The sequence below is a fragment of the Esox lucius genome, chromosome 16 (genome assembly GCF_011004845.1).
Source record: "Esox lucius isolate fEsoLuc1 chromosome 16, fEsoLuc1.pri, whole genome shotgun sequence".
Lineage (NCBI taxonomy): Eukaryota > Metazoa > Chordata > Actinopteri > Esociformes > Esocidae > Esox > Esox lucius.
In genome coordinates this window covers 16,340,751-16,368,245 of record NC_047584.1, presented here as the reverse complement: position 1 = coordinate 16,368,245, position 27,495 = coordinate 16,340,751, and the positions used below count along the sequence as shown (strand labels likewise).

The 27,495-nt window shown below is 44.6% G+C and overlaps 1 protein-coding gene across 4 annotated transcripts; it reads right to left on the bottom strand.

Annotated features, from left to right (window-relative positions):
• Positions 1-1,827: 1,827 nt before the first annotated feature.
• On the bottom strand, positions 1,828-25,127 carry LOC105024761 (disintegrin and metalloproteinase domain-containing protein 23). 4 transcript variants are annotated; one of them, XR_829078.4, is made up of 27 exons: positions 24,765-25,127; positions 23,715-23,917; positions 23,246-23,322; positions 19,200-19,263; positions 17,079-17,161; positions 16,881-16,944; positions 14,851-14,923; positions 14,489-14,556; positions 14,140-14,205; positions 13,648-13,716; positions 12,763-12,929; positions 12,429-12,513; positions 12,254-12,341; positions 11,978-12,029; positions 11,621-11,720; positions 11,435-11,506; positions 11,260-11,346; positions 11,085-11,165; positions 10,944-10,994; positions 10,762-10,825; positions 8,209-8,314; positions 7,906-8,025; positions 7,647-7,815; positions 7,384-7,495; positions 5,464-5,554; positions 4,410-4,591; positions 1,828-3,697 (listed from the first exon to the last, which is right to left on the bottom strand). XR_829078.4 is itself a non-coding variant. In XM_010894933.4 (26 exons), the coding sequence occupies exons 1-26, from the start codon at positions 24,838-24,840 to the stop codon at positions 4,579-4,581; spliced, it is 2,301 nt and encodes a 766-aa protein (XP_010893235.2). In that variant the 5' UTR covers positions 24,841-25,127; the 3' UTR covers positions 1,828-4,578. The 4 variants fall into 4 exon arrangements, 3 of the variants coding, with proteins under 3 accessions (XP_010893235.2, XP_010893234.2, XP_010893236.2); XM_010894933.4 differs by having other exon boundaries at positions 1,828-4,591; XM_010894932.5 differs by lacking the exon at positions 4,410-4,591.
• Between the last annotated feature and the right edge of the window lie 2,368 nt (positions 25,128-27,495).

Below are 27,495 nucleotides of genomic sequence, written 5' to 3'. Positions count from 1 at the left end.
TGCTGCCAAAACAGCCCTGACCTGTCGAGGCATGGACTCCACTACACCTTTGAAGATGTGCTGTGGTATCTGGCACCAAGACGTTAGCCGCAGATCCTTTAAGTCCTATAAGTTGCGAGGTGCGGACTCCATAGATTGGACTTGTTTGTCCAGCACATCCCACAGACGCTCGATTGGATTGAGATCTGGGGAATTTGGAGGCCAAGTCAACACCTTGAACTCGTTGTGGTGTTCTTCAAACCATTTGCTTTGTGGCAGGGCGCATTATACTGCTGAAAGAGGCCAATGCTATCAGGGAATACCGTTGCCATGAAAGGGTGCACATGGTCTGCAACTATGCCAAGGTAGGTGGTACGTGTCAAAGTAACATCCACATGAATGGCAGGACCCAAGGTTTCCCAGTTCTGATGCTCACATGCCCATTATAGGCACATTCGGCAGTGGACAGGGGACAGCATGGGCAACCTGACTGGTCTGCAACTACACAGCCCCATACGCAACAAACTGTGATGCACTGTGTGTCCTGACACCTTTCAATCAGTACCAGCATGAACATTTTCAGCAGTTTGTGCTACAGTAACTCGTCTGTTTTATTGGACCACACGGGCCAGCCTTCGCTCCCCACATGCATCAATGAGATTTGGCCGCCCTTGACCCTGTCGCCGGTTCACCGCTTTTCCTTCCTTGGACCACTTTTGATAGGTACTGACCACTGCAGACGGAGAACACCCCACAAGGGCTGCAATTTTGGAGATCCTCTGACCCAATCGTCTAGCCATCACAATTTGGCCCTCGTAAAAGTCGCTCAGATCCTTACGCTTGCCCATTTTTCCTGCTTCTAACACATCAACTTTGAGGACAGAATGTTCACTTGCTGCCTAATATATACCGCCCACTGACAGGTGATAACGAGATTATCAACGTCTTTCACATCACCTGTCTGTGGTCATAATGTTATGGCTGATCGGTGTATGAATTTCTTATATTAGCTGCATATCCCATGTCACTCTCTGGAAAAACTGCAGTCTTATTTCAAACACTCAAATATTTGAATTCATATAGCACGTTTGATTACTCTTCCATTGCATATTCCTGAGTGAATGTGGTCCGTCAGTAGGCCTACAAACCAGTTCTGCTGAAGTCCCAGAGAGGAATGACAGCAGGTGATCTGATCCCAGAGACGCTTCCGGTTTCAGTACAGACTAAACCCAAAGAGTACTGGTGTGTTGAGTAAGAAATGTGCCGATGCTTTTAGCGAAATGCCACGTTTGACGAGTGATTTAGGAGTTAATTGCAGCCTTATGGAGGCTGTAGATAAGTGGGCTGCGATGTGCTGTCACTAAGTCGCCTCTTTAATGGCGCATGAGAGGTTTTATGAGAAAAGTTCCACCTTTAGTTATGCGAGTGTGTTCACTGGATAGGACACACGAATTGTCTTACAATTAAGAAGGAACATTAAAGTTCAAATCTTAATGTTAGAGTGATTATTGGCAGGAAGTTCAGGACTCATTATCAATTTGGATGGCAGAAACATTTCCAAAGGGGCTGTTATGCTGGGTACGTGTGACGGAATCATCAACACTTTCAAGGACTTCACTTTGAGTTGGAGCCGTCTTCTCTCACCGACACATTTATAATACACTCTGAGAACAGGATTGCGGGAGTATTTACATGTTACCAAATCTTGTGCAAAAGAACCGCTCACAGGGAATTATTATTTCTGTTCTATATATTATTCTATACTTTAACAGCGTGGCTCGCCTGCCTAATTAACACAGCAGTGTACCTCAGGCATTAAGGCTCAATTAGAAGACAGAGACCCTTGAATAAAATACTTCAGTAGTTTATTTGTCTGTCGAACTGTACATGATGCAGTGTTAGGGACACGGGATTATGATTAACATGGAGGTTTACATAATGCCAGTGCCATGGCAGCACCTGAAACACACCAACTGTAGGTCAGCTGGACTGGAAACAAAAGTCCTGGAAAAGTAACCTGTCGAGGCTTCGCACATACAGTCTGTCAAATCAGAAATGGCATCTTTGATCGGTTGAAAATCACACACACCCACGCACACACACACACACCGAAAAAATAGTATTTTTTCAATTTCACAAATGTAAAAGGATGCTCCTTTCAGTTGTCGTATGGATGTTATTCAATTAAGCTTTTTCATTCTTTATTTTAGTACTTGTACTGTAAGCGAAATGAAACAAGATGTGGGAGTGTCCGAATACAAAAGGTTGGCTGATTCGCAAAAAGTTTTTTGTTCCGTTTTTATACCGATATCATAATTACATTTAATAACCCATATGTTTGTGCAATATCTTTCTTTGCATAGAAATAAAAGTTAAATGTTTTGTTTGTTGACATGCACCTATCTTTTGTAGCATATTTTAATCTTGCGGATTTTGGGACTCCCCTATAGAATTAAAGCCCAGTATAGTGTAAATGCATGCAGCGTACCAGTAGAGCGGAACTTGATTTTCTAGTTAAGAGTTTATGAGAGCACAAGGCCAAGCCAGACAGTATAGTGGGTGTTGATGAGGACTGTTAAATAATGACACCACCCGATCACACAGGTAAAACACGTCTGCGGAGACACGCTGTGAGCCGGCCAGCAGCACCGAGAGACGGAGGCACACAGACTGCAGACAAAAGGGGAAAGTGCTCTGTGTGCGACGAAATCCAAACATTCCACGTGATTGATTCTTTGGTTTCGGAGTAACCGCTGTAAGTACTTACGGAACTCCTTGACGTCATTCATAGACTGGGTTATCTGTGATCTATCGTCACGGTGCCCCGACCGCTAGAGAAAAAACTGTATACCCTCGATATCTGCTCGGGCCCAGGGATACTGAACCTGACCCTTGACCTCTGTATTGGTTAAATACAGTATGTAGCGTGTGATAAGTTTACTGAACACCTAATAGGTAATTGATTACATTGTATTGTATTGGTAATCCATAGCGCTTTGGACCAAATCATAAATGCGGAACCGTTTTTCATTAACATTGCCAAAAACACCCGCTATACAACATGCTTAAGAATAAGAAACTAAAGCAGTGTGTCAGTGTAAAAGGATATGTTATCATTCAGAACTTCAACACTTTCTCTTTTATATACAAATGTTCCTGATGTATAGATTTCCTTCACTCGAAAGTGGTCTCCGTTTCCCATTTGTAATTAGGCTATTTACTCCATTCTTTCATGATTCGTTAGCAATTTCTCTCTCTTTTTATTTTATTTTGCTGTGTGTCGTTCATAGCTTCGGCAGCCATGCAGGTTCCTTTAGCGAAGGGCTCCTCATGCCTGGACCAGCGAGCTGCACGCTCTGTGTGGGAGGTCATGCCTGGTGAGGTCATAGAATGGTGTGGGGTCCCGTCAGAACGTCTGTCCTCTGGCACTAACCACCAGAACAGAGGAGTTCTGTGGCTCCAGAGATCTGGTCGGAGGGTTGTTAGATGAGTGGATAGGTGCCTGGGGTTAAAGAAGGCGGCTTTTCTACATGACTAAGATGGGAGTTTGTTAAACTGTCTTTTTCAAGTAAATCTAATGCCAAAAAATCAGCAGCAGTTAAGTGCAGTCCAGCTGTAGAGTACTGGGGAAGCCTGGTAGAATCCCTCTGCCCTCTGAGCTCTCCTTGGGCTTTATATGGCGCTGGCGTTGGGGTCATACCGTCGCTTCTTTACATTTCTTCACGTTCAGGGGGAGAGTTGGGGAGAGAAGATAAGAGGTCAAGTCTGGCGTGTCGCTGATGTCGGTGATACAGTCAGTGAACCATGGAGAAGCAGCCACTCTCCTCTCACTGGCAACAACAGCAGCGTTTTCATTTTATTTCCCTACTGGGCTGCTATTTCCAGTATTAGTTTGACTGGGTAATTATTGATATGTACAATGTTGTGTGCGTGTGTGAATTGCTGCTTAAATGCCTTTTGAAAAAAGCCCAAAGAGTGCATTTTTCTGACATCCCATATTGTGATTCCCATTAGAGATCACAATAAGCTGCTGTAGCAGGCGCCAGTGAGAAAAGGCTGCCCTAGTCCATGCGGCATACAGTTAGCTTTCCAAAACACGAGGACAAGACACAGATCTCTCAATTAGCACATCTGACAGGAAAATAGTTCCATTCAAAAAACATTACCATCTGGGGGAAAGAGAGAACCAACACAAATGTACTCTATAAAAGGGGGGAAAGAGGAACACATCAAGAACAACCAAAACAACGACAACACCACCAACAACATGTTAACGACAACAACAGGAGTTCTGCATAACCTCCCCGTAATGTGGCTTGATGTGGGGCTTCTAGCAGTCTGTCATGCACCTGTTCCAATAGTAGGCCAGTGGGAGGTGGCACTATTGATGTGCGTGGTGGGTCATGCAGTGCAATGCGCCGTGTCTGTACCAGGTCTGTGAAGCAGGCAGCAATGGCAGCTGGTGTGGGCGGGTCCGGGAGTCCTGCTCTGCTCTAGGGCGGAGCCTGGCCATCCAGGTGGGTGTGGCCAGCCATGGCACAAAGGCTGCGGGCCAACAATATGGCCCTGGCTTCTCTCTCACCACTTCCGCCTAAACTGTCACCCTCGAACCCTCGTACCGGATTGAGAAAGAGATGATGGCAGTGATAAGAGGATGGTAACCCAGGAGCATGTCATCCTGGGTTGGGCTCAGCCTTTGTGCAATGAACTGACCTTCTCCAAGTCAATCAAGTCAACATGCAGAAATAAAAAAATTGTTCTGTTGAGAAACATGATGCGTTGCTAACTGGCATGCTTTGGTGTCTGCAGTATTATACTTATCAAACTCCTTCCTTTTTCGGCTTTAGATTAAGGGCCTATCACACCCCTGTTGCTCGAGACAGCAGGCTTACCAGTGAGCGCATGGCACTTGATACCTCAGGTTAGTGAACGTAGCGAATGGCATCAGAGTACACTAACTGGCTATGTGTTACAGACGTGTGTCATCTGGAAGAATATCAGCTACAATCTGAATCCAGATACTACATTGGTAGCGAGACCGGTTTGGCCTCCAAGTGCTCCAATACAGCTGAGGTAATGCTTCTGCGAAACCAGCAGGTTTAGTAACTACTGAACATGCACATCAAGCTTTGAGCTGTGCCTGTCTTATTAGTTTGAGGTTCTGCCACAGACTCAAAGATAATACCCCTCCCCTCAACATAACCTCCGTGGGTCACCCTACTGGACGGATGTGGACCTCTAAGACAAGTATCAGAACCGCATGCAAGATTACTTTGAAACACATCACTTTGGGCATGAGTGAGTGATCGCACATCTGACACACGTGTTTTAGGTGTGCGCGCGCGCGCGCGTGTGATTGTGTGTGTGTGTGTGTGTGTGTGTGTGGGTGTGTCTGTATTCTGTAGCAGGAGCTCAAACCCTGGTGTCTATAAGCAGCAGGGATGCCAGAGTCACGGTAGGAGAGACATGCGGCGTGTTGCTTACTTAAAGCCCCATCCAGTCCCCCCCAGCACTATGGCAGCCACCAGGATGGCTCCGGCGATGGACCCTATTATAAGATTGGTGGCACTAGGACCTGCGGAGGGTTATGGAGGAGAAAGACATGAGTGTCTCACGCACGGCACTTCTAACACAGGTGTCATGAACAACAACACACAGCATGAGAATATCCAGTGAACCGACTGACAACTGCCAACGATGTATTTCTTGTTTTTTCTTTTAAAGAATGTGTAACTGTAGTCGTGGCGGTGTATATCTGATGTGACGTCGCACTTCGCTTCGAACTTCAAAGTTCCCGTCTACACCCCGGGGGGACCCAAAGCCTATAGCTGATTATAAGAGGGTGGAAAAACACTGAGAGACCCCTGAGTAGGAAAACTGGGCCGAGCAATGGTCCTGGGAAACATGGCGGAGAGAATGCCTCAGATTATCACAGGCCTCTCTCACGGGGACTCTTAAACTTAATGTGGTAGTCCTTAATGACAGCGTGCACCTAGCTACCGTCTTCGCCTGACCTACGTAGGCTTCAAATGACCGGTCGCGTCGCTGGAAGTGACAGGTGATCGATTCGCCGGACAAATGGACCGTCGTAAAAAGTACTAAGTCACTACACGGCCCACCACTGACAGAAAGTATCTCAGTGTGTCCCTGGACGAGGCTCTGGCTCTACACCCAACACGCCCAGAAAGGAGAAGATCAGAGGAGGGGCCACAAGACAAGTAAAAAAAAAAAACGAAGAGGATGATGACGAGATAAAAGGGTAGGTAAACCAATAGTAATAACAATCGGGGGAACAGGAAATGGCAGGGAAGAGTCCATTGATATCCATTGATCAATCACGTGACAATGAAACATCCAATCACAGGACATTGAAACGGTCACCACCAACACGAGACAAAGCCACCGGGACTCACACACAGGTCGATCACCAGACAGCCTGCACACACTGTGGCACCACTGTGGCGGGACGGACTGCGGAAAGGGAGAAAGGTGCTTACTCTATTCCCCACCCCGCGCCTCCAAAAATCACCCCCAGGGCCAGAATGGTCCCTGCTACCGCCTCTATCAGTCTGTTAGTGGCCACACTCGCTGGGCAGAGAGAAGAGGAGCACGGTCATTAATGAAACCTGGTCACAACAGACAGCGGCCTTCAGTTCTGGGGGCTTCAGTTCTGCTTCAGCGTTATGGCTACAGGGATACTGTTCCCTCTGCCAATGTTTATTCTGAGCCCCCTCGCCTTCCACGTGCTGTCGAAAGCCCAAGGAAATGGCCTGATTGACGCCTGCCAATGGAAATACTCTGATGTGACTGGGTGTTTAAGTTCAATATGTCCTCTAAGGTGATGTCTGTAATTGGGGTCCTCTAGGATATTAACAGGTAGAGGCCACAACTAAAACATGTTCTCCTGGGAATCATTAGACCAAACTTTCTGTGCCATGGCCCATGTTATAATAATAATATTATCATAATATTATTGATGATAGGTTGCAAACTTGTTTAGCGCCTTTCATATAAGCAATAGCAGCTTTAAAATGCTGCTACAAATAGCACTTTATGCTGCTATAATAAAGAAAAAAACAATTACACAAAGTGTAGTGAAACAATTACACAAAAACAGTTATAAACAAATGAAACATAAACACATAAAAACTACCATAAAGAATAAAGAATGAAACAGTTAAAAGCCAGAGGCATCTTAAATGACTTTCCATTCAGTTTGACATGTTGCAAATGTTCAGCGTAGCTATGATCTTAACAAGGAAAGTATTTGAAGAGGAAAAAAAGGCCATGTTAACAAACATAACGTAGATCCAAAACTAAATGGAATGATGGTACCCCAGAAGCACGTCATTCAGTCGTTTTTAGGGAAGGTGGGAAGCTCTGATAAAGCATATAGACACAAACCCTTCGGTCCCTCGTCTTCTGGGGGCGCCGGCTCCTTGGGGGGGTCGGGCATGCTGCAGTCCGTCCCCGCCCAGGTGGCATCGCAGGTGCATGTGGCCTCGTTGTTGCACACCTGGTGGGGTATCACAAAGGGGCGAAAGCAATTCATCACAGGAGACACCACGAACGACGAGTCTCTCTAACAACGCGGTGTTCGCGGACAACACCGCGAGCCGGGCTCATGTTGGCGCAAAGGGAGGGCGGCGCGGCTCCCCTGGACTCACCCCGTGGTCGGAGCACACCTTTCCGTTCGGCCCGCTGGGGCAGGAGCTCATGTTGAGGGACTGGATGGGCAGACACTTGTGGTCAAGGCACATCATGGATGGCCCGCAGGGCGTACCGTCCTCCACGTAGCCCAAGTCCGTCTCATCGTCCAGAAGAACATGGCCGCCGCTGTAGAGGAAAGGGCAAGGAGGCAGGGGCGGGTTAGTGCGCCTCACAACGTCTCCGCTCGTTGAGGGGCCAAGATTCGAAAGGGTTCACCTGCAGTCCACCAGCCTGCCCTGGTGGTTGAAGGAGGTGGGGGTGATGTCGCCCTTCATTACGCCGATGCGCGGGTTACGGCCGATGTTGCTGCACAGCAGGAAACCGCAGAACACGTCGCTACAGGGGAACGGAAGAAAGAAAAGAAAGAGAAAGACAGAGAGAGAGAGCTTAGACGACGCCAACGCTTCGGGAACACCAGCTGCTACAATCACCCGGCGGGACAGATGACGCAATATTCATGGGCTCTTGAGTAAAATGCTCTGATAAAGCGGTGTACATTTGGTATGACGTTAAACTCACTGCTTGCTGCACTGAAGCCATTTCTCTCCGTCCCTCCCACAGTTTCCCTTCTCTGTTCCCTCTGTGTTGAGCTTCTCGTAGCAGAACTTCTCGGAGCCTCCCGCCCCTGCATGAGGAGGTGACGCAGGAGAGGAAAGAGGGAGGGTCACCACGTCTCACAAAAAGCTAACGTCCATGGATGGCAGGCGGTTTAACACTAGGACCATCAAGCCTTTCAAAGGAACATTAGCAGTCAGAGCCGAGCGCGCTTTCTCGTCGTTAGCATACGAATGCCCTGTTAGCATGCGTATTCTCCTCCACAGCATCACCATCCAGCCAGAGCATCAGTTCATCAGTACTGGGGTCGTCATCAAACTATATAGAATCGTCTAAAAAATGATGAATGACAGAATTTGTTTGTTTTAAATGGTTAATGGGATTGTATTGAAGGTCTTATCATACGGAGAAAAACGACCAAAAAAAGAATACATAATTATGTAATACATTATTACGATTATTTCTAAGGACACAGGCTATAGTATTTTCATTTGTTTATTATGCCCTACAAATGGAAAAATCCATTAGAATTTTGATCTGATTCAAGGTTCATTCAAATTCAACCAAGTCTCTATCATTCATCTGGGAGTGTCACACATTCATCTCTTGACGTCAGGCATTCAGTGAGGGGTGTTTAGCACCTGGGTACCATTTGGGTACCAACGCAAAGTGCTGTAGGCTAATGGCGGTTTAAGACTGAAAACAGGAAAAAAAAACTGATAACTACTCTCTAAATAGTTTTCCTTTTATGAATTTAGAATTCTGACAATATACAATATACAGTGGGGAGAATAAGTATTTGATACACTGCAGATTTTGCAGGTTTTCCTACTCACAAAGCAAGTAGAGGTCTGTAATTTTTTATCAGAGGTTCATTTCAACTGAGACAGAATCTAAAACAAAAATCCAGAAAATCCCATTGTATTATTTTTTAATAATTAATTTGCATTTTATTGCATGACATAAGTATTTGATCACCTACCAACCAGTAAGAATTCCACCTCTCACAGACCTGTTAGTTTTTCTTTAAGAAGCCCTCCTGTTCTCCACTCATTACCTGTATTAACTGTACCTGTTTGAACTCGTTACCTGTATAAAAGACACCTGTCCACACACTCAATCACACAGACTCCAACTTCTCCACAATGGCCAAGACCAGAGAGCTGTGTGAGGACATCAGGGATAAAATTGTAGACCTGCACAAGGCTGGGATGGGCTACAGGACAATAGGCCAGCAGCTTGGTGAAAAGGCAACAGTTGTTGGCGCAATTATTAGAAAATGGAAGAAGTTCAAGATGACGGTCAAGCTCCATGCAAGATCTCACCTCGTGGGGCATCAATGATCATGAGGAAGGTGAGGGATCAGCCCAGAACTACACGGCAGGACCTGGTCAATGACCTGAAGGGAGCTGGGACCACAGTCTCAAAGAAAACCTTTAGTAACACACTACACCGTCATGGATTAAAATCCTGCAGTGCAGGAAAAGTCCCCCTGCTCAACCCAGCGCATGTCCAAGCCCGTCTGGATGATCCAGATGAGGAATGGGAGAAGGTCATGTGGTCTGATGAGACAAAAATAGAGCCTTTTGATCTAAACTCCACTCGCCGTGTTTGGAGGAAGAAGAAGGATGAGTACAACCCCAAGAACACCATCCCAACCGTGAAAGATGGAGGTGGAAACATCTTTCTTTGGGGATGCTTTTCTGCAAAGGGGACAGGACGACTGCACCGTATTGAGGGGAGGATGGATGGGGCCATGTATCGTGAGATCTTGGCCAACAACCTCCTTCCCTCAGTAAGAGCATTGAAGATGGGTCGTGGCTGGGTCTTCCAGCATGACAAGACCCGAAACACACAGCCAGGGCAACTAAGAAGTGGCTCCATAAGAAGCATCTCAAGGTCCTCCAGACCTGAACCCAATAGAAAATCTTTGGAGGGAGCTGAAAGTCTGTATTGCCCACTGACAGCCCCGAAACCTGAAGGATCTGGAGAAGGTCTGTATGGAGGAGTGGGCCAAAATCCCTGCTGCAGTGTGTGCAAACCTGGTCAAGAACTACAGGAAATGTATGATCTCTGTATTTGCAAACAAAGGTTTCTGTACAAAATATTAAGTTCTGCTTTTCTGATGTATCAAATTCTTATGTCATGCAATAAAATGCAAATGAATTACTTACAAATCATACAATGTGATTTTCTGGATTTTTGTCACTCACAGTTGAAGAGTACCTATGATACAAATTACAGACTTCTACATGCTTTGTAAGTAGGAAACACTGCCGATTTTGCAGGTTATCAAATACTTGTTCTCCCCACTGTAATATACGCCTATTTAGGAAAAGTAACGGAAGGAGGAAGGTGTAGCTTTCAAAATGGCAGTTTTATTTAAATAACCAACTCAAACGACAATTCACATAGGCCTTTGGCTGTCCTCATGTTAAACCTTACATGTTGGCCATGTATAGTATTTTGCAACTGTACTGACACTGAGTGAATCGTCTTAAGGGGCTTTGAACTCACTCGGGCCCCAGATGTATTTGCACTGGTTCCCTCTGGTCTTACACTCGCCACTGTAGCAGCGTCCCTGGACACACAAAAACAAACAGCTCTTCAGCGGTTCAAGCCAGTAGCGGTGACAATTCATTTCAGAGCGACAGCATCGTCAGACTGAATAGGAGTGTGTCTACGATCACGACGCCCACCTGGTCCACCTGACAGTGGTAGCCATCTTGTTTGTGGAGGTTTGGAGGGCACTGCAACAGAGGATACAGAAACCTTTATTTCCTCTGGAAACATTTGGTACTTCTTTCGGGCAAGGACTAATTTGGCAGAGCCCCACTCACCTGACCAGTGTCCCCTGAGCAGGTCTCTGATATGTCACAGTCGTTCACCGCATAGCGACAGCTGTAACCTCGCGGGTAGAACTGGCGGAGACAGAAAAAAGGGAACGGGAAATCCTCTACTAATCACTGGAACCTCAAACGACACTAAGCCAAAGGCGATCTAAAAAGTCCTTACCAGACAGGTGTTGTTGCAGCAAGGTCCGTCGGCACAATGAGCGCCGTTAGCGAGCGAACACTTCTTGCAGCACTCCTTGTAGCACTCCTGCAAGACACATGACACAGCAGGCTCACGCTGTATTTGCGTGGTATAAAGTGGATGTCATTAACCTGGCGTTTAGACGGTGACTTACGGCTCTAGCTCCACAGTCGCACTCCTCTCCCACCTCGATGTATCCATTGCCACACTCGGTGGATTCGTACAGCTGCCCAGGCAAACAGAATCACCGTGTTATTACACTGTACATTCACCGGCAGTGTCCGTGACGCTCAGCCCCGACAACCACCACGCGAGCCCCCCCCCCCCCCACGTGACTCACCTTGGTGGGCCTGTTGAAAAGACACGACCCCCCGCCCTTCAGCAGAAACTCCTTGTAGTCTGAGATGCTGCACTTGGAGAACTTACGGGGATGCTGGACTCTGGGGATGAAAAGAATACAGCACATCAAGGGTTAACGTCGAACATCTGACTGACCGCAAACCTCTCTAGGATGGTGTTTTCCGCGGGAGCTTCTCCCGGGTGCCTGCCCGAATGACGCCAGGATGCTTTTCGCACGGAAACGCGGGTCATGACCCAGGGGAGACAGAGGAGTTCTGGTAACCGCAGCTCAATAAACGGAGAAGCTGTCTCTCCTTTTCTTTACAGTGTCTGCCGCGAAGGGAGAACAGGCCCTTACCCAGTGTCCTCCATGATACAGCCCACCCAGGAGTCCACACAGCCACATTCCTCTGGGAGAAACAACACAGAACCAGTCCATCACACAAAGACACCGGTAGCCAAATCAAATAAGTTGCGCTAAAAATATTTGAATGTATACATATTTTTTTTAACGTATCCTGCAAAATGTGCTATTTAGGGGGAAAAAAGTGACGCTTTTAAGCTGTCCTGTAAATGAGCGTGAAACTTTGAAGTAAACGAATGTGCAGTGATGAATGTGAGTCGGTGTCTGTACTTCTCTTGGCGGCTGGGTCCCACTGGATGCCGAGGTTCTGTGCCAAGCTCTGGGATAGGGATGAAGCCATGGTCCACGAAGTGCCGTACTGCAGGGCCAACAGAATCACCAGTTACTCCACAACTCCGCCTTGCTCCAATAAAACACGGTGATGCCATTGGTCGGCACATCTCACCTCATTGACTCCCACTCCTCGGCTCACCGAGCACAAGCCCCCAAAATACGCTGCGCTGCTACGGCGATAGTGAAAGGTCACGTTGCTGTGAATCAAAAAGACAAGATGTAACCATCAGACCGGCAGACAGGCACACATTCAGACCAACATAATGCTGGACACGTGAATGGTATTCCGCGGGGCAAATGGGAGCGGATCGAAATGCGGACGAAGCCCGAGACGTTCCGGCCATGTCCTCTTACATTATGCATTATCCTGTGCAGCGCTGACGGCAGGCCCGTGGTGAGCATCGCCATGCAGAGGTCTCCTGGGACGGACACGAGAGGGCACTTACGAGAAAAGGTGAACGGCGTCGGCGTGCTGCTTGACCTGGTGCGCCCGGTACTTGGAGAAGTCTTTAAGCATGTCCAGCGGCTTCACACTGATGGGAATCTGGTCCTTGTCTGTCCAGATCTCCACGGCAACCAGAACCACCCGCGTGTGCAGGTGCTCCTTGAAGACCTGAAACCAGAGCGTGTTTGGGAGAGAGGGGAGAGCGAGAGAGAGAGATTGAAAGAGAAGAGAGACATAGACAGAGAGAGGGAGAGGGAGAGGAGACAGAGGCGAGAGAGTCAGAGATAGACAGAGAGATAGAAAGAGTAGAGAGAGACAACGGCACAGGGACAGGAGAAGAACACTGGGTGTGAATGATTATCTGTACTATCTGAGGATAGACAGGGGCTGGGCAGGGAGGGGCGGGGCTGGGCTGGGAGGGGCGGGGCGTGACAGGGTGGGTGGGGCAGGGCGGGAGACAGCACACTGGGAGCAGGGAGAGACAAGGGAGGGTTATTGCACACCCCTACACAGAACAACAGCAGGTACACAGCATATGTAAACAGTATATCTCAGGCGATCCAGTATGATGTGGCCATTTCTAGTTTCTACCGCTAGGGACATTCTAACATAAATGGTAGACAGCTGTTCTCAATTTTTAAAAAGCACACATGAAGGTGATGTATTGATCTGTAATTCAGAGTTGAGGTAATTCATTCAACTCTGTCTTGCGCTAAAAATATACCTCAAGTTACATAAACACTTCAACAGTCAGTAAGGTATCAGAGTTGTCTGAAGGACACCTTGAAACATACACCAGAATGATACAAAGGATTGAATATTTATAGATGATAAGAAAGTAAATAAAAAACAGTTCTCAAAGCCAACTGAAGAAACCATTACTCACAGCATCCACAAGGTTAACCACTGACTTGGCAAAGTTCCTGGTGTGCTGCTTGGTTTTGTGTCGTTTGTACTGTACAGCACACAAAAACAATGGAACATAACTTTAAAACAGATAACTAGGTGCAATATGAATATGCATCAATCTTTTCTTACACCATTCCATCTAATATAAATGTTATTTCTATGACGATCCTACAACAGAATAAGCCTGATGTTTTCACATTTGTATGATTGTTCTGACAGGCTATGAATCATGCCTCAACCACATTCATATATAGTGGTGCACCCTCTTGTGGTCACAGCTGGCAAAGCATCCGTCAAAAAAGGGAAAAACAGCAGTAGTGTTTTTGTGTTTCTGGAATGTTTGCGTAGGCTGTTCAAGTAATTCCAGACAGTAAAATAATGAAACATTGCTGAAATATTTCCTGTCAGCTCACGCATGTTTTCTGTATTTTTCCTAGATGCATTGACTGGTTGGTTTGGAAGGACATACCATATTGTAGTCACTGACGATCATAATCTCCAAATACTTCATTTCCTCAAAGACATTCCTTGGCATCTGGAAAACAAGTTCATAGTCATAACATGTTTGTTCACAGGAAGAGAATAAGAGATGTTGTGTGAGTTCAGGGGCAGTTTATGCTAGTTTGCATTGTCAGAGAAGCTTGTGAGAGTCAAATTAACCCAGGTTATTTCAAATGAAGGGGCCTATACCAGAAGGCGAGGTTATATCATGAGGCTACATAACACACTACATAACACAGGCAGCCCGAGTGAACTCATATAAGAGCTGGAGTGTGTGACTAAATCCCTTTAAGGGACAGATTAGATCAGAGACTTACATCCCGCTTTTTCCTGCGCTTCAGCCAGGACATGTCATCCATCTCCGAGAGTAGCTGCTCCTCCTCCACTGGAAATACATGGGATCACAGAAAGACACCAAGGTCTATTGTATCAACCAGGAAAGGGACAACATGCTGTACCCGGAGATCAGGTTGGAACAGTCCGGGCTTTAAGCCCAACCTGAAGTTGAAGGTATTTGACCTAGGTCTGGATGCCATGTGGGGTGTGTAATATTAGCAGTACTTGGAGAGGATAAAAACACAAATTCAAACGCGAGGCAGAGAAGTCATGACAGTCCTGACGTAAATGGGACTGCCGGAGGTCACGGGAGATCAAAGATGGCATCCAGATGCAGTCTTACCCAACTCCTCCGGGTCGTTGTTCCACTGCAGGGTGGGCGTTCTGCGCAGGGTGTGGGGCCGCGCAGCTGTATCCTACAAAGGAGAAACCGTCAACGGGCTGTCAAACAGGGTGGGGTAACGGTGGCACTTACCGAAAACAGGGGAGACGGTTCAAATTACACAAGAGAGGTCATACAAACAGAGTATAGACTGGCTGGCTCAGAGACCATCGACATTCAATTATATAACAGGGAACATGATCATAGAGTCTACATCAGTCAATGTTTAAAGGAGCCCATTTGTAAGAGTTTTACTGTACTACAAGCATAAATTACTTGAAGACATCTGCATTTAATATTATAAATTAATGTTTCAAAAAAACGAATCTACAAAACTGTACCTGAAATCTTCCCTGTTTAAACTACCTCGCCGGTCTGTCCATCAGTTTGCATTGACTTGTAGTGTCCTCATAAATTTTTTAGACACGCTGTAATATCCCCAACCCTAAGCCTCTTCGAACTAGTTAATACTACTCCAGTCCCCTGTTGAGACAAGCTGTCGTTTAAACTCTGTCTTGTAAACGTTAGAGGCAGGATTGTACACACTGTCCCTTTAAGGTAACATGAAAAATGGTTTGATTTATTCAGCTAAATAGATTGTTGTTACATTGTTGTTCCTCGACCTACAGTGGCTAGTGCAGTCATTGTTAAGTTCTTCTAAATCAAAACTGTATACCTAATACATTACTGCCCTGATCATTAATATTTCTTAGTCATTTGGAAAATATTAAAAAATGTGTCAGCATAAAATAAAGCCTTCACAAATGTGTTTATTAATGATTAAATAATAATTACTGATATTTGTAAATGTTATGAACATAGTCAATCACTAATTTATAAATAACAGGTTTAAATAATGATTAATAAGATGATTCATGAGATCCTAATAAGATGATTCATGAGATCCTAATAAACCATTTACTAAAAGTTGTGTGTTTCTGGCCACATGTACAGTAAGGGGTATTTATACCTCGAGAAATACATGCTTTAATATGAGTTGCCATATGTAGTTCTCAGCTTGTCTAATTCTGGTCAACCAAATAATAAGAAACAAAATCACAAAACCAGGAACTACTGCTGCTCCCCATAAGCAACGGTCAAAAGCAGCAGGTTAAAGGTTATAAATGTCAAACTTAAACCTCAATCCCAGCAGCAGTAACGACAAAAACTGTCCACTAGACAAAAACTGTCAGGCTGAACTGTTGGTGGTCTTGTTTAATTTCCCTGTATTCTTTTGTAATTTTTTACTTCCTTGTTCACTTACTATATATGTATTTTTTTACTTCCCTGTTTAACCATACATTTGTTATACGCAGGAATGTTAGGTTTTGCTGGAATGTCTACCCATTGGCATGTCCTGCTTTATGTGAGAAATTATACTGGCCACACAACATATGAATTAGGTGTTTATAAAGTAATAATACCACATGCTTTAGGTGAAGCCATAAAAATACTTTACTAATGGTTAGTAAATGGTTTATAAGTCATTGAGATAAACATATTTTAAATGGAGTCTTGATAATAAATGAAAATAAATAAATAAATAACATAGATAAATAAACTTTTATAAATGCTTTATTGTGTGTGGTTATTATAAAGTCCTACCAATAGTTTATCTTTCAATTTGGAAATGGTGAAGGATGTTTTGGTCCGTCCAGTCCCTTTTTAGATTTTGTTTTAAGCCAGGAAATTGTAAAGACTATGTAAGAGGTGTGTAGACATTTACTAGCGACAGAATTTTCTAGGATGATGTAAATACAGGAAACGCCCAGTAGAGATTAGTGAGGTAAACCTTTTCCACGCTTGCAACACTTTATGACTTCCTTTAAAAACACATCATCCCCTTAACAACTGGACACTTCAGACTTTTTTCATAAGGTAGTAGTGCCGTAATGGGGGCTTTTGTAACAGTAACAGAGCTAAAAGCAACTCCAGCAGTAGCAGAAGTAGAGAACAGTGGCATGCCAAAGGAAATTAAAGGAAGAACTTACAATCGGGTGAGTCTGTTGCAGAGGCTCAATCAGATACACGTGGAGTCCATCATCAAACATCCCGCTGTCCGGCAAAGAGACAGGACAAGTGAGAAGACAGTCAATACTGAGTCAATAGCGGTTTGTTGAGACCCCAGACAGATCTCTACAAGTATTCCAGGCAGAGGTTGTCATTTTCAGCTGATGCTGTTCACTTACTGCAGGCCATTGCAGGTAGACAAGGCCACATGAGAGTCATCTTTTCCCCTCACCTGGCCATGGTAGTAACAGTGCTCACCACCCTGAGGGAACGCAGAAAATATTTCACAAACGCTGACACAACATCCCACAAACCTACTGTACATATGACTACTGTCTTTTTTTTTTTTTTTTTTTGGTCACTTGGATATTTGGACACTTGGATATATGATCTTCACTTCAACACCATTTAAAAGGCAAACCTAATTTCACAAATGACACTGAAAGATTATCCTCTGCAATGTATTATTCAACAGAAATGCATTTTCATAATGCAGAAAAAGTAAATAACCTTTAATGTCTTCTTTTTAAACCATTCTGTTGTAGCTTTACTTGTGTTTTTGATCATTCTCCTGATGCCAGATTTGTTTGGTTCAGCAACAGTTTTTTGACAGGTGGCCTCATTCCTTAAGAATTATCTGGTACAATATAGAATTCATGGTTGACTCAATTATGATAAGTTGACCAGGCTCTGGGGCAAGCAGCCCCAAACCATAATGCCACCGCCTCCATGCTTTACAGTTGATGTGAGTTTTGTGTTCAAAGGCAATTTTCACCATACATGGCATCTGGATTGGGGCCAAACAACTCCATCTTTGACTCGTCTGTCTAGAGTACACCGTTCCAGCAGTTTTGGTCTTTACCCAGATGTTGTCTGGTAAAAGTTGTGTTCTGACATTGTTTTTTGAAAGTAGAGGCATCTTCCTCACTGACCTCCCATGGAGGCCAAGTTTGTACAGTCTGCTTTAGACAGTTGACTAGTGCACTTCCCCTGATGTTACCCTGGGGTTCTTAGAGCCCTTTATGAGCCCTTGATTTGTTCAGTTCCTAGTCTGAATTTGGTGGGACTACCTGTCGGGTGTAGATTGCCATTGGTCTGGATATTTTTCCATTTAAAGATGATCAATCAGACAATTCAAATTTTCTGTTTGTTTAATTAGCACAAATTATTTTAATTATTTTTTGTGTGATTGGTAAAAATGGGCTTACCTTTATCAACTAATGTTGTTTGGAAATTATATACAACTTTCCAGGGGGTGCACTTAATTTCTGGTTCACATAATCAGCTCACATGCATGAATACTATCTTGCTGCAGTGTGGGTTTTGGTCTCAATCTATCCCTTCCCCCTCTCTCTCCCCCTCCCCCTCTCCCTCTCCCTCTCTCCCTCTTCCCCCCCCTCCCTCTCTCCCTCTCCCTCTCCTCCTCTCTCTCCCCCTCTCCCTCTCCCTCTCCCTCTCCCCCTCTCCCTCTCCTCCTCTCTCTCCCTCTCCCTCTCTCTCTATCCCTCTCTGCTCCCTGTATTCTCTCTATCCCAGCTGTCAGACAGGCCCTGGGTGAGCAGAGGGCAGTCTCTTTCCCTCCTAGCTCCCACACTGCATAGCTGCTGCAGAGCACCATCGTCTCCCTCTCCCCTGTCATGTGATCTGGGTTTAAGGCAGCCAGGCAGGCAAGTGAAGCAGAAGGGTACCGGGGAGCAGAGTGGAGCCATGCTGAGTCAGCCCAGCCCAGCCCAGCCGTTCTTCCTGATCCTGATTCAGCACCACAGTAAAACAGGCAGCCAACTATCACATCTCTAACCTATTTTACCTAGTTCTCCCTCCTTCTCTTCCCTCGCTCTCCCTCCCTTCCACTCAGTCTCTTTCCCTCCCTCCCCCATTCTTCATCTCTTTCTACCTCCCTCTCTGTCTCTCACTCCCTCCCTCTATTCATGCTTTCTCTACCTCTATTCCCAATCTTTCCCTCTCCTCTGTTTCTCTCTTCCTCACTAACAAAAGTGCCACATAGACAACGTGAGGATGGATCAGATCCTGTAGATTTGTTCTGATGAGGCAAACTGGGCCCTGGTTGATTTGATTAAGTTTGGTAATGTTAATCAATGACAAAAAGACTGAGTGGATAAATAACATCACACAAATGTATGAAACATTGTAATGTCTCTTAGAATGGTGGCCCAGTTGACACCAGTAAAGACTTCCAGAAGAATTTTGCTGCAAATTGCTTTAAATATCCCCTTGTACTTTAATTGCTAACCAGCCAAGTAAAACCAAAACAATACCCAAACAGACACTGGAGATGTTACCTTTGAAAGAACAGGTTTTCCCTCTTCATAGTGGATCTCCACATAATCCGATGACAACAAGTCACTAAAAAGCAGAAGAAAAAGTCTGTGGGTAAGTGAAATAATGTGTCCCAGTCTGTTGGGTTGACCTGGTGCCATATGTATCCAACTGAGGTCTGGCCTAGCCGTGCTGTGACTCAGTCCTCCTTGTTCTTTACATGGCACTTTAAAAGACTGCATTCTGTTTAACTGCCAAACAACAACAACAATTACCACAGAACTTAGGTCATCTTTTTCAAAAACCCACAGTCAAATACACCCACGTCAACTTAAATACATTCTCACTATCTTACGGCGGCTTGAATCCTGAAAACAGAACAGCTGTTGAAAGAGTCGGTAAGATGCAGCCGTGTAAATGTGGAGGGAGGGAAACAGTGAGTTATTTTGGAAGGCTGCCGAGTGGTAGATGGAGGCAGTATAAGAATATATAGAAGAAGAACACAGCAAGCTCCTCTAAAACCGTCTGAAAGCCAGTCAACACACAGTGGTGACTGCCTGCATTCAAAATGTGATAGATATCCCATCACAGAGCTGTCATTTAGAGAAAGGATGAGGTAAAGGTCCTTTGGAGTTCATAGCAAAGATAACATCAAATCGATTCTAACCTTGAAATAACATCTAAAGCCAAAACACATTTACATCATTCATAGTTCACAAATGTCACAAGTAGATCCTTTTTTCTAAAATGTATTAGGAAGCCCCTCCATGACAGCCGAGGCACTGATGCAAGTAGCCAAGCATATGATACCTCCTTTCAAAATGGTGTCAATGATAAATGATTGTGTGAGGCCTTTGCTTCACCTTGGGCCCCGCTGTCCCCCAGGCAGCTCCCACTGTCTGACTCAGCTAGCCACGCCCCCCCACCCCCCCACCCCTCCCGCTACACACACTAAATCTGTTAGCTGACCACTGACTTCAAGGGGCTGCCATTTTTGCCACAATTGCACTTTTCAGGGTAACCTTGTAGATCTAATTCAAAACAACATCCCACCACATGGCATATATCACCTTTTGCTGCAGAAAACATTGGGGGGGAAAGTGTCGGAAAAGGATGTCTATGTGAGGTTTTGAGCAATGCTCAGCAAGAGGGCAGAAAGTGCTATGCCCCGTTGGGTGTATGAGAGAGAGTGGAGTCATAGCAGCAGTGTCTGTGAGATTCCTGAGTGAGGAGCTATATTTAGCCTGATGGATGAGGGAGAGAAAAGGGTGCCATAGCAACGGAATGTGTGTGTGTGTGTGTGGGGGGGGGGGGGGGGGTCTGGGGGGGGGGGGTGCAGGTGCGTGTGTGTGTAGGGGGGTGGTGTCGGTGGGTGTGTGGGTGGGTGTGTGTTGGTGTGTGTGTGGGTGGGTGGGTGTGTGTCGGTGTGTGTGTGCGGGTGTGTGTGGGTGGGTGTGCGGGGGTGGGTGGGTGGATGTGTGGGTGGGTGTTTGCGGGAGAGAAAACGTCTGTATGTTTATATGTGTGCACATGTAAGTGTGCATGAAGTTATGTGTTAGAGAAACGTGTAGAGTCAGTGTGTCTCTGTGTCTGCACATGTTTTCCTGTATAAATGGGGACCAAAATGTCTCCAAACAGGTTAAACAAGGACGTTCACCCAAATTTGAAAAGGGTTTAGGGTAAAAGCAACATTTTTGGTGAGAATTAGCTTGGTGAGGGACCAGAGGTCGGGGGTTAGGTTTTAGGGGTTAAGGTTAGGTTAAAGTTTAGGGAAATCAATTGTGTGTACCCAGATAGCTGTGTGGAACATAGGTTGGTGTGAGGGAGGGAGGGATGGAGAAAGTAGTAGGGACCATGTGTCTGTGCGTGTGTGGAAAGGAGAGAGGAGAGTGCCGCATTTCAGATTGAGCGAGGCTGGAGCAGTGGGTTTTGAGTATTTAGAAGTGTGTGTCATCTCTATAGAGAAATTTCATGACGCAAAGTGTAATGTGCATCCAGTGTGTCTGTGTGTGTGTGTGTTTTCACAGGGCTATCGAAGAGGAAGTCCAGCCCTGAGGTCTTTGAGTCCACATGACACTGTCACAATTTACCAGTAGAAAAGGGTCAGGTAGGATCAGAAACTATAGGGGGTTCTGAGGTCTGGAGCAGCACCAGCTTCTGCCTAAATCCCCTGCTGACACATGATGCTGTCATGGCCACATCCCTGCCCCATGAAAATACTCAGTGCCTAACTGAAAAAGAATGCTCTGAAAGAGGAAGGACAACACATACTGTGAAATACCGCAGCCGAGACCGAGACACACTGAATGATTGGAGCAGTCCCAGATCCATTATGCTAATTAAAACACAGGGGTATTATGGTCTGTGTAAATACTCAATCTAAAATACATTTAACCATCTGCGGAGGTTTGCTATGAAAACAATATACATTTTGACACCGGAATGACAATGAAACACCATCCTCCATTAAGGTTAGTGAACACCATAATGCTGAAAAGATGTTCTCCAGGTGCAGAGAACCAGGGGTAGAAGTTGCAGACCTATCTATATTTAGATCAGCACTGTCGCAGCTAAAACAGTGAGCACAATTCATCCACAGAGAAGAAAGACATGCACCAAAGTAAGCTGGGCCACATGAAACTACCAGACAATGAAAAGAACATAGTATCTAATCGCAGGGCTTCAGTAACGTTACCTCTGCAGTTCAGGCTCTAATAATGAAACATATATTTTGCTTTTGATTAAATGCTACGGTTTAAAGCCTGTTTGTGGCATTGTTAGGGTTGGTACTGAGAGTATTGGCAACACAAGTTCATTTGATGAGGGCAGGAGACGATTAAGTTCTCAGGTCAAGGACAGGGCACCAACCGTCATGTCTCTACATGCTGTGTGCCTGTGTGTGTGTGTGTGTGTGTGTGTCTGTTAGCATGTGACGGCCAGGTGCTGATCTATACAGTCAGCTGCCAGGCCATAGATTACATGGCTATTAGCTAGTACAATCCCAATTCCCTCAGGAAGGACAGTGATTACGGATCATATGCCCATGGTCAAATCTCTCCAATCAGAGCACCAACATCTGGCAAACAAAAACAGCAGCCCTCCCGCCCCCGCTCTCCCTCCTCCTCCGACAGCATCCCATCTCCACTTCCATCCTACACATGGTCACCATACTGCGCTACCTTTAGAGGTCAATGGCTGCCATGTTTCTTCATGCTGCACCATTCATCTATTCACTGGAAAAGACAATAGATTTGCCCTTGGCCATTATTATGGCTGTTCATTTAGCTTTAGGATGTTATAATCAGCCCAGAACATAATGTATGTTCCAGGTCATAGGACATTATGTTTTTCAGAGCACTGACAAGACTGATGGTGGGCAGAACACGAGATGAGACAAACAGGCAGTCCCTCTCCAGATTACATGTTCAATCACCGCCGCACATATTCTATAATCTATGGGAAGCCCGGCATAAATCATTTACCTGACATTGTAATACACCTCATTACTAGTGTGCAAAGTCACCTAGAACTCCCCGGGAATCATAGAGGCCTGTCACTTGTGATTTAAAGACGACACGGCTGGCCCAACATGGTGTTCTCCGTATCAGGGAGTATCCCGGCAGCCTTGGCAGAATGTGGGTATGGTTGCCATCGTGACCTTGACAACAGAAACGGGAGTCGAATGTGTTCCAGACGTTGGATCCAGATCAAAATGGAAGAATGTCTCCGTTCTTTCAGAGACCTCTGTCGTGAACCACCAAAACCCAGAAGCAGGGGAACACCTACATACCCATCATCACTGTTTGCACATTTTTATATAACCTTTCTTGAAGCGTATAATCATGCTCAGACTCTATGTCTTTTACAGAGAAGCTCTGCGTGAGCACAATGAAATGCACAATATATTGTACGCATACCTACACACGTACACAAGTACACAAAATACAATGAGAAAAACCAAAACAAGATCCTCATAATCATCACATATTACATCAGCTGAAATATCAGTCTGCCAACCACAGCATATTGACTAACTGCAGCACTGGATAAAGCAGATAACAGCACTTACTTGTTTAACGTTAGGTCCAGTACAAATCTGGAGCCAAAGGCCTCTAACTGGAAACTAGCTTGTGCAAGGTGGACCGCCTAAGTGAGACACAAAGTAAATATCACAGGTCAGTGTGTTCAGTCATTAGGGGATTTCCCACTAAAAGGTTGTCCTTGGTAATAGTAATAGTAGTTATGGACCTACACAAATTCCACATATTATTATGGTTATGAGAGAATGTAACTGTTATGATTGTAAGTAATCGCATGCCAACTCCACTCTCAAACTCAGATAAACAACTCTCCTGCATGTCAAGTAAAATAGAGCACGTCCTTTCTAACACAGCAGAGGAAGGGAAAATATTGTGAGACAAGTATTGTCTTCAGACCAGACCAATTTATCCATTGACTTTATCTAGCGTTCCAACATGGACTGCATCTACTGGCAAACACCACTGTACCCTGAGGCTTCACCATGACGACCGTCCTACCTGATCGTGACCATCGGTGGCCTGATTCCTGGCACGGGTGTCCAGGTCGTGGTAAGTGCTCTCCGAGTCCTCATTCAGGTAGTAGATGAGTCGGGAGGGGTAGGTGATCACATGCTCGGCTTTGTGGTGACTTGTGTTGTCTGTGGCCGGTGCTGCGGTCACCTCGTCCCTCTGAAGCCCCTCATTCTCTCCTCCGTGAGAAGCTGCAGAAGAGACACCCCACCACCACATAAGCGTGACAGACAGTCTGTACTCCTCACAGGCCATAAGGAGGTATGTCAATCATAATTGAATCACATGAGCAATTGCTTCTACTGCAGGAAGTGCTCCTGACTTAACCATTCCTCCAGGTCACAAGTGAAGGAGAGTTAAGTGCATTTGGCTATATAATGTTTTGGAAGGCAGTAAACCATGACATTACATTTTCAAGGTCTACCTAAATAATCTATATGGGGATTGCCAAATTAAAGTTTACAATCAAATAATATATACTGCTCACATGAATCTATACTTGAATTATCAACTGTATGCAATACAACTGATATGTCTACTAGGCTAGACTGGGTAGCCTAGTTTATGTTTCAGGTCATTCTATTCTAATAGTGGAAATAGCACAGTTCAATGTATAATCTGTATATGTTAATATATAAAACAATCAGTGAGTTGATGAGGTCAGTGTCTGGTTTGTTGTTAACCAAATTACGTCTCAAGCAACAGCAGTTTTAATGGTGCTTCAGTATTCATTGAGGAACCAATAACTAGATGGTACTGTTTAAAATAGTAAATGATATATATATATATAGTAGTATATAGTAGTGAAACCTGGAACAAAGATGCTAAGGTGCTTTCGTCTGCCTTCTCTTTCACCATTATTTAAGGACTCAGCATATTAAATTGTCCTCCAGATCCGACCCAAAATAGAAACAGCATAGCGAGAAAAATCTAGCAATCATATCTATCAGAGAATGACACAAAGAAGCTCGCAAGTAATTAAATGCAACTGATCCGTTATGAAGAGAAAGGATTGGGCTAAGAACATGCAGTACATACCAATTGACGCTATGGATGGATGGAGCCAGGGCGCAAGGATGCTCACGAGCAAATTTGCCAGAAATATCAAATGCATGATTCATATTTGATATTTTAAATATCTGTATATCAACACATCAACGCCGTAATTAGCTTGCGGCCCATTATTGCCGTGGAGATGTCGTTTACAGAAAATTCTTCATGTATCCAGTCAGGGGGGGAGAGGACTCCTGCAGCAACGGGCGGGGGGCGAATGGAAGGCGGTGGCCAGCCACACGAAATAAACGAGCAGACTCCTCCTGATGCTGCATCCGCGCAAGTGCCTTGTCTCTTGCCACAATTCAAGACAAGTCCACCGTTGTACGCGAGCACATAGCACGTGCTCGTGGCCGAGCTTTAAATTACGTGCAGGTACTTTTCAAAAGAGAGCCCGATCATCTCTTAGAAAGTCAGCCTTTCACTGGGCTATTCCTGATTCCCACCGCATAGACAACCTATATGATGAGCAGTGATATGGTGGTAATTGCTTTGATATTGGGTCTCTTGTAAAAAACATACAAAATAGGACAGAAAACTTTCTATCATGACAGAAAACTAAAGTTTCGAAGAGATCTTATAGGATTGGCTCCTACAAACATTGCAAAGATGTGCAAATCATTTATTCCTGTATTTTATTGAAAATAGTACAAACACAACATATCAAATGTTGAAATTGAGAAATATTTATTGTTTTTGGAAAAATGCATGCCCATTTTGCATTTGATTCCAGTAACACGTTTAAAAAAAGTTGGGACAAGGGCATGTTTACCACTGTGTTGCATCACTTCTTTTAACAATACTCTGTAAGCGTTTGGGAACTGAGATCCATTGCTGTAGTTTGGAAAGTGACATTTTTCGCATTCTTGCTTGATATAGGATTTAAGCTGCTCAACAGTTTGGGATCTCCATTGTCATATTCTTCATTTCATAATGCGTCAAATGTTTTCAATGGGTGACAGGTTTGGACAGCAGGCAGGTCAGTTTAGCACACAGACTATTTTACTCTGGAGCCATGTTGTTGTAATAAGTGCAGAATGTGGTTTGGCATCGTCTTGCTGAAATAAGCAGGGCCTTCCCTGAAAAAGACATTGTCTGGATGGCAGCATATTTAGCTACAAAACCTGTATATATTGTTCAGCATTAATGGTACCTTAACAGAAGGGCAAGTCACCCATGCCATGCAAACTATTGCACCCCCATACCATGACAGATGCTGGCTTTTGAACTGTGTGCTGATAACAAGCCAGATGGTCCTTCTCCACTTTAGCCCAGAGGAAGCGGCATTCATGATTCCCATTTGCCTCAGTCCATCTTCAATGAGCTTGGGCCCAGAGAAGGAGGCAGCATTACTGTATCTTGTTTATGGTTTCTTCTTTGCATGGTACAGTTTTAACTTGCATGTGTGGATTCAGCAATATACTGTGTTCACAGACAATGGTTTAAGATTAACTGTCTTGCATAAGAACAGAAAATCCCCTGATTACTGGACGGGATGTGGAAAGATTTTGGTTACTGGTCACATGATCTAACCCCATTACAACAAACTACCTGATCAGTGTTATTACAACATGTCTTGGATCTGTTTGATTGGAGCTAGTGGAAAAGCAGGTCAATGTCTGCTTTGCTAAAGTCTTTGAAGCCATAATTGACTCAGTGGGATTTTTCTCAGGTCCAACGCACTGCCACAATCATACCTTAAACTTAGTCCTGTGATAAGATATTATAGATATTCTGTAATAGATATTGTACATATATATTATATAATAGATATTATAAATATTGTGCAATAGATATTGTAGATCTAATAGTAGATCTAATAGTAGATCTAAATAATAATTTCCCCATAATCCTGGAATATCGGATCACTGTCTTATTACATTTCCTGTAATACAACAAACCCACTTGCAACCGAAACAATAACTTTTAAAAGCTGTAATATAAATGTTTGGACTACAACTGGGTATCTTGATATTCTTCCAAGCTTGCTCATCAGAGTAAATTAATCTGCAAATGATCTAATCTAGGATCTAAACTCAACACTGTGAAATACTTTAGATATGGTTGCACCACTAAAAACAAAAGAAATACGCAACAAGAAACTTGCTCCCTGGTAAACAGACAATACTAGAGTACTTAAGCAAGCCTCCAGAAAATTGCAGCGAAAGTGGCGCTCCACCAAGTTGGAAGTATTTAAACAAGCCTGGATAGACAGTACACTACAATACTGAAAAGCACTCAGATCTGCTTGATCAGCTTATTTCTCCAACTTGATTGAGGTGAACAAAAACAATCCAAAAAGTCTCTTTGATACAATTACAAAGTTAACAAAAAAGCAATGCTCAACAAGTGAAGTGGGTCTTCACTTCAGCAGTAATAAATACATGAATGTCTTTGATGGAAAGATCATCATCATTAGAATACAAATAACTGACTCCTCCTTCAGTAGGTATAGTCCTCAAAACTTCTCTGACCTGGTGTCAATGGGGACACTTGGACTTTTTGACCCTGTATCCCTCGACTTGTTCACTACATTAGTAATGAGTTGTAAACCCAACTGTCAACTAGACCCGATTCCAGAAAAACTACTTAAAGAGCTACTTCCTGTGCTAGGTCAGTCAATGCTGAACATAATTAATTGCTTCATTCTCAATTAACATCCTCCGGATTTGTACCAAACTCACCAAAAATCGCAGAAATAAAGCCTCTTCTGAAC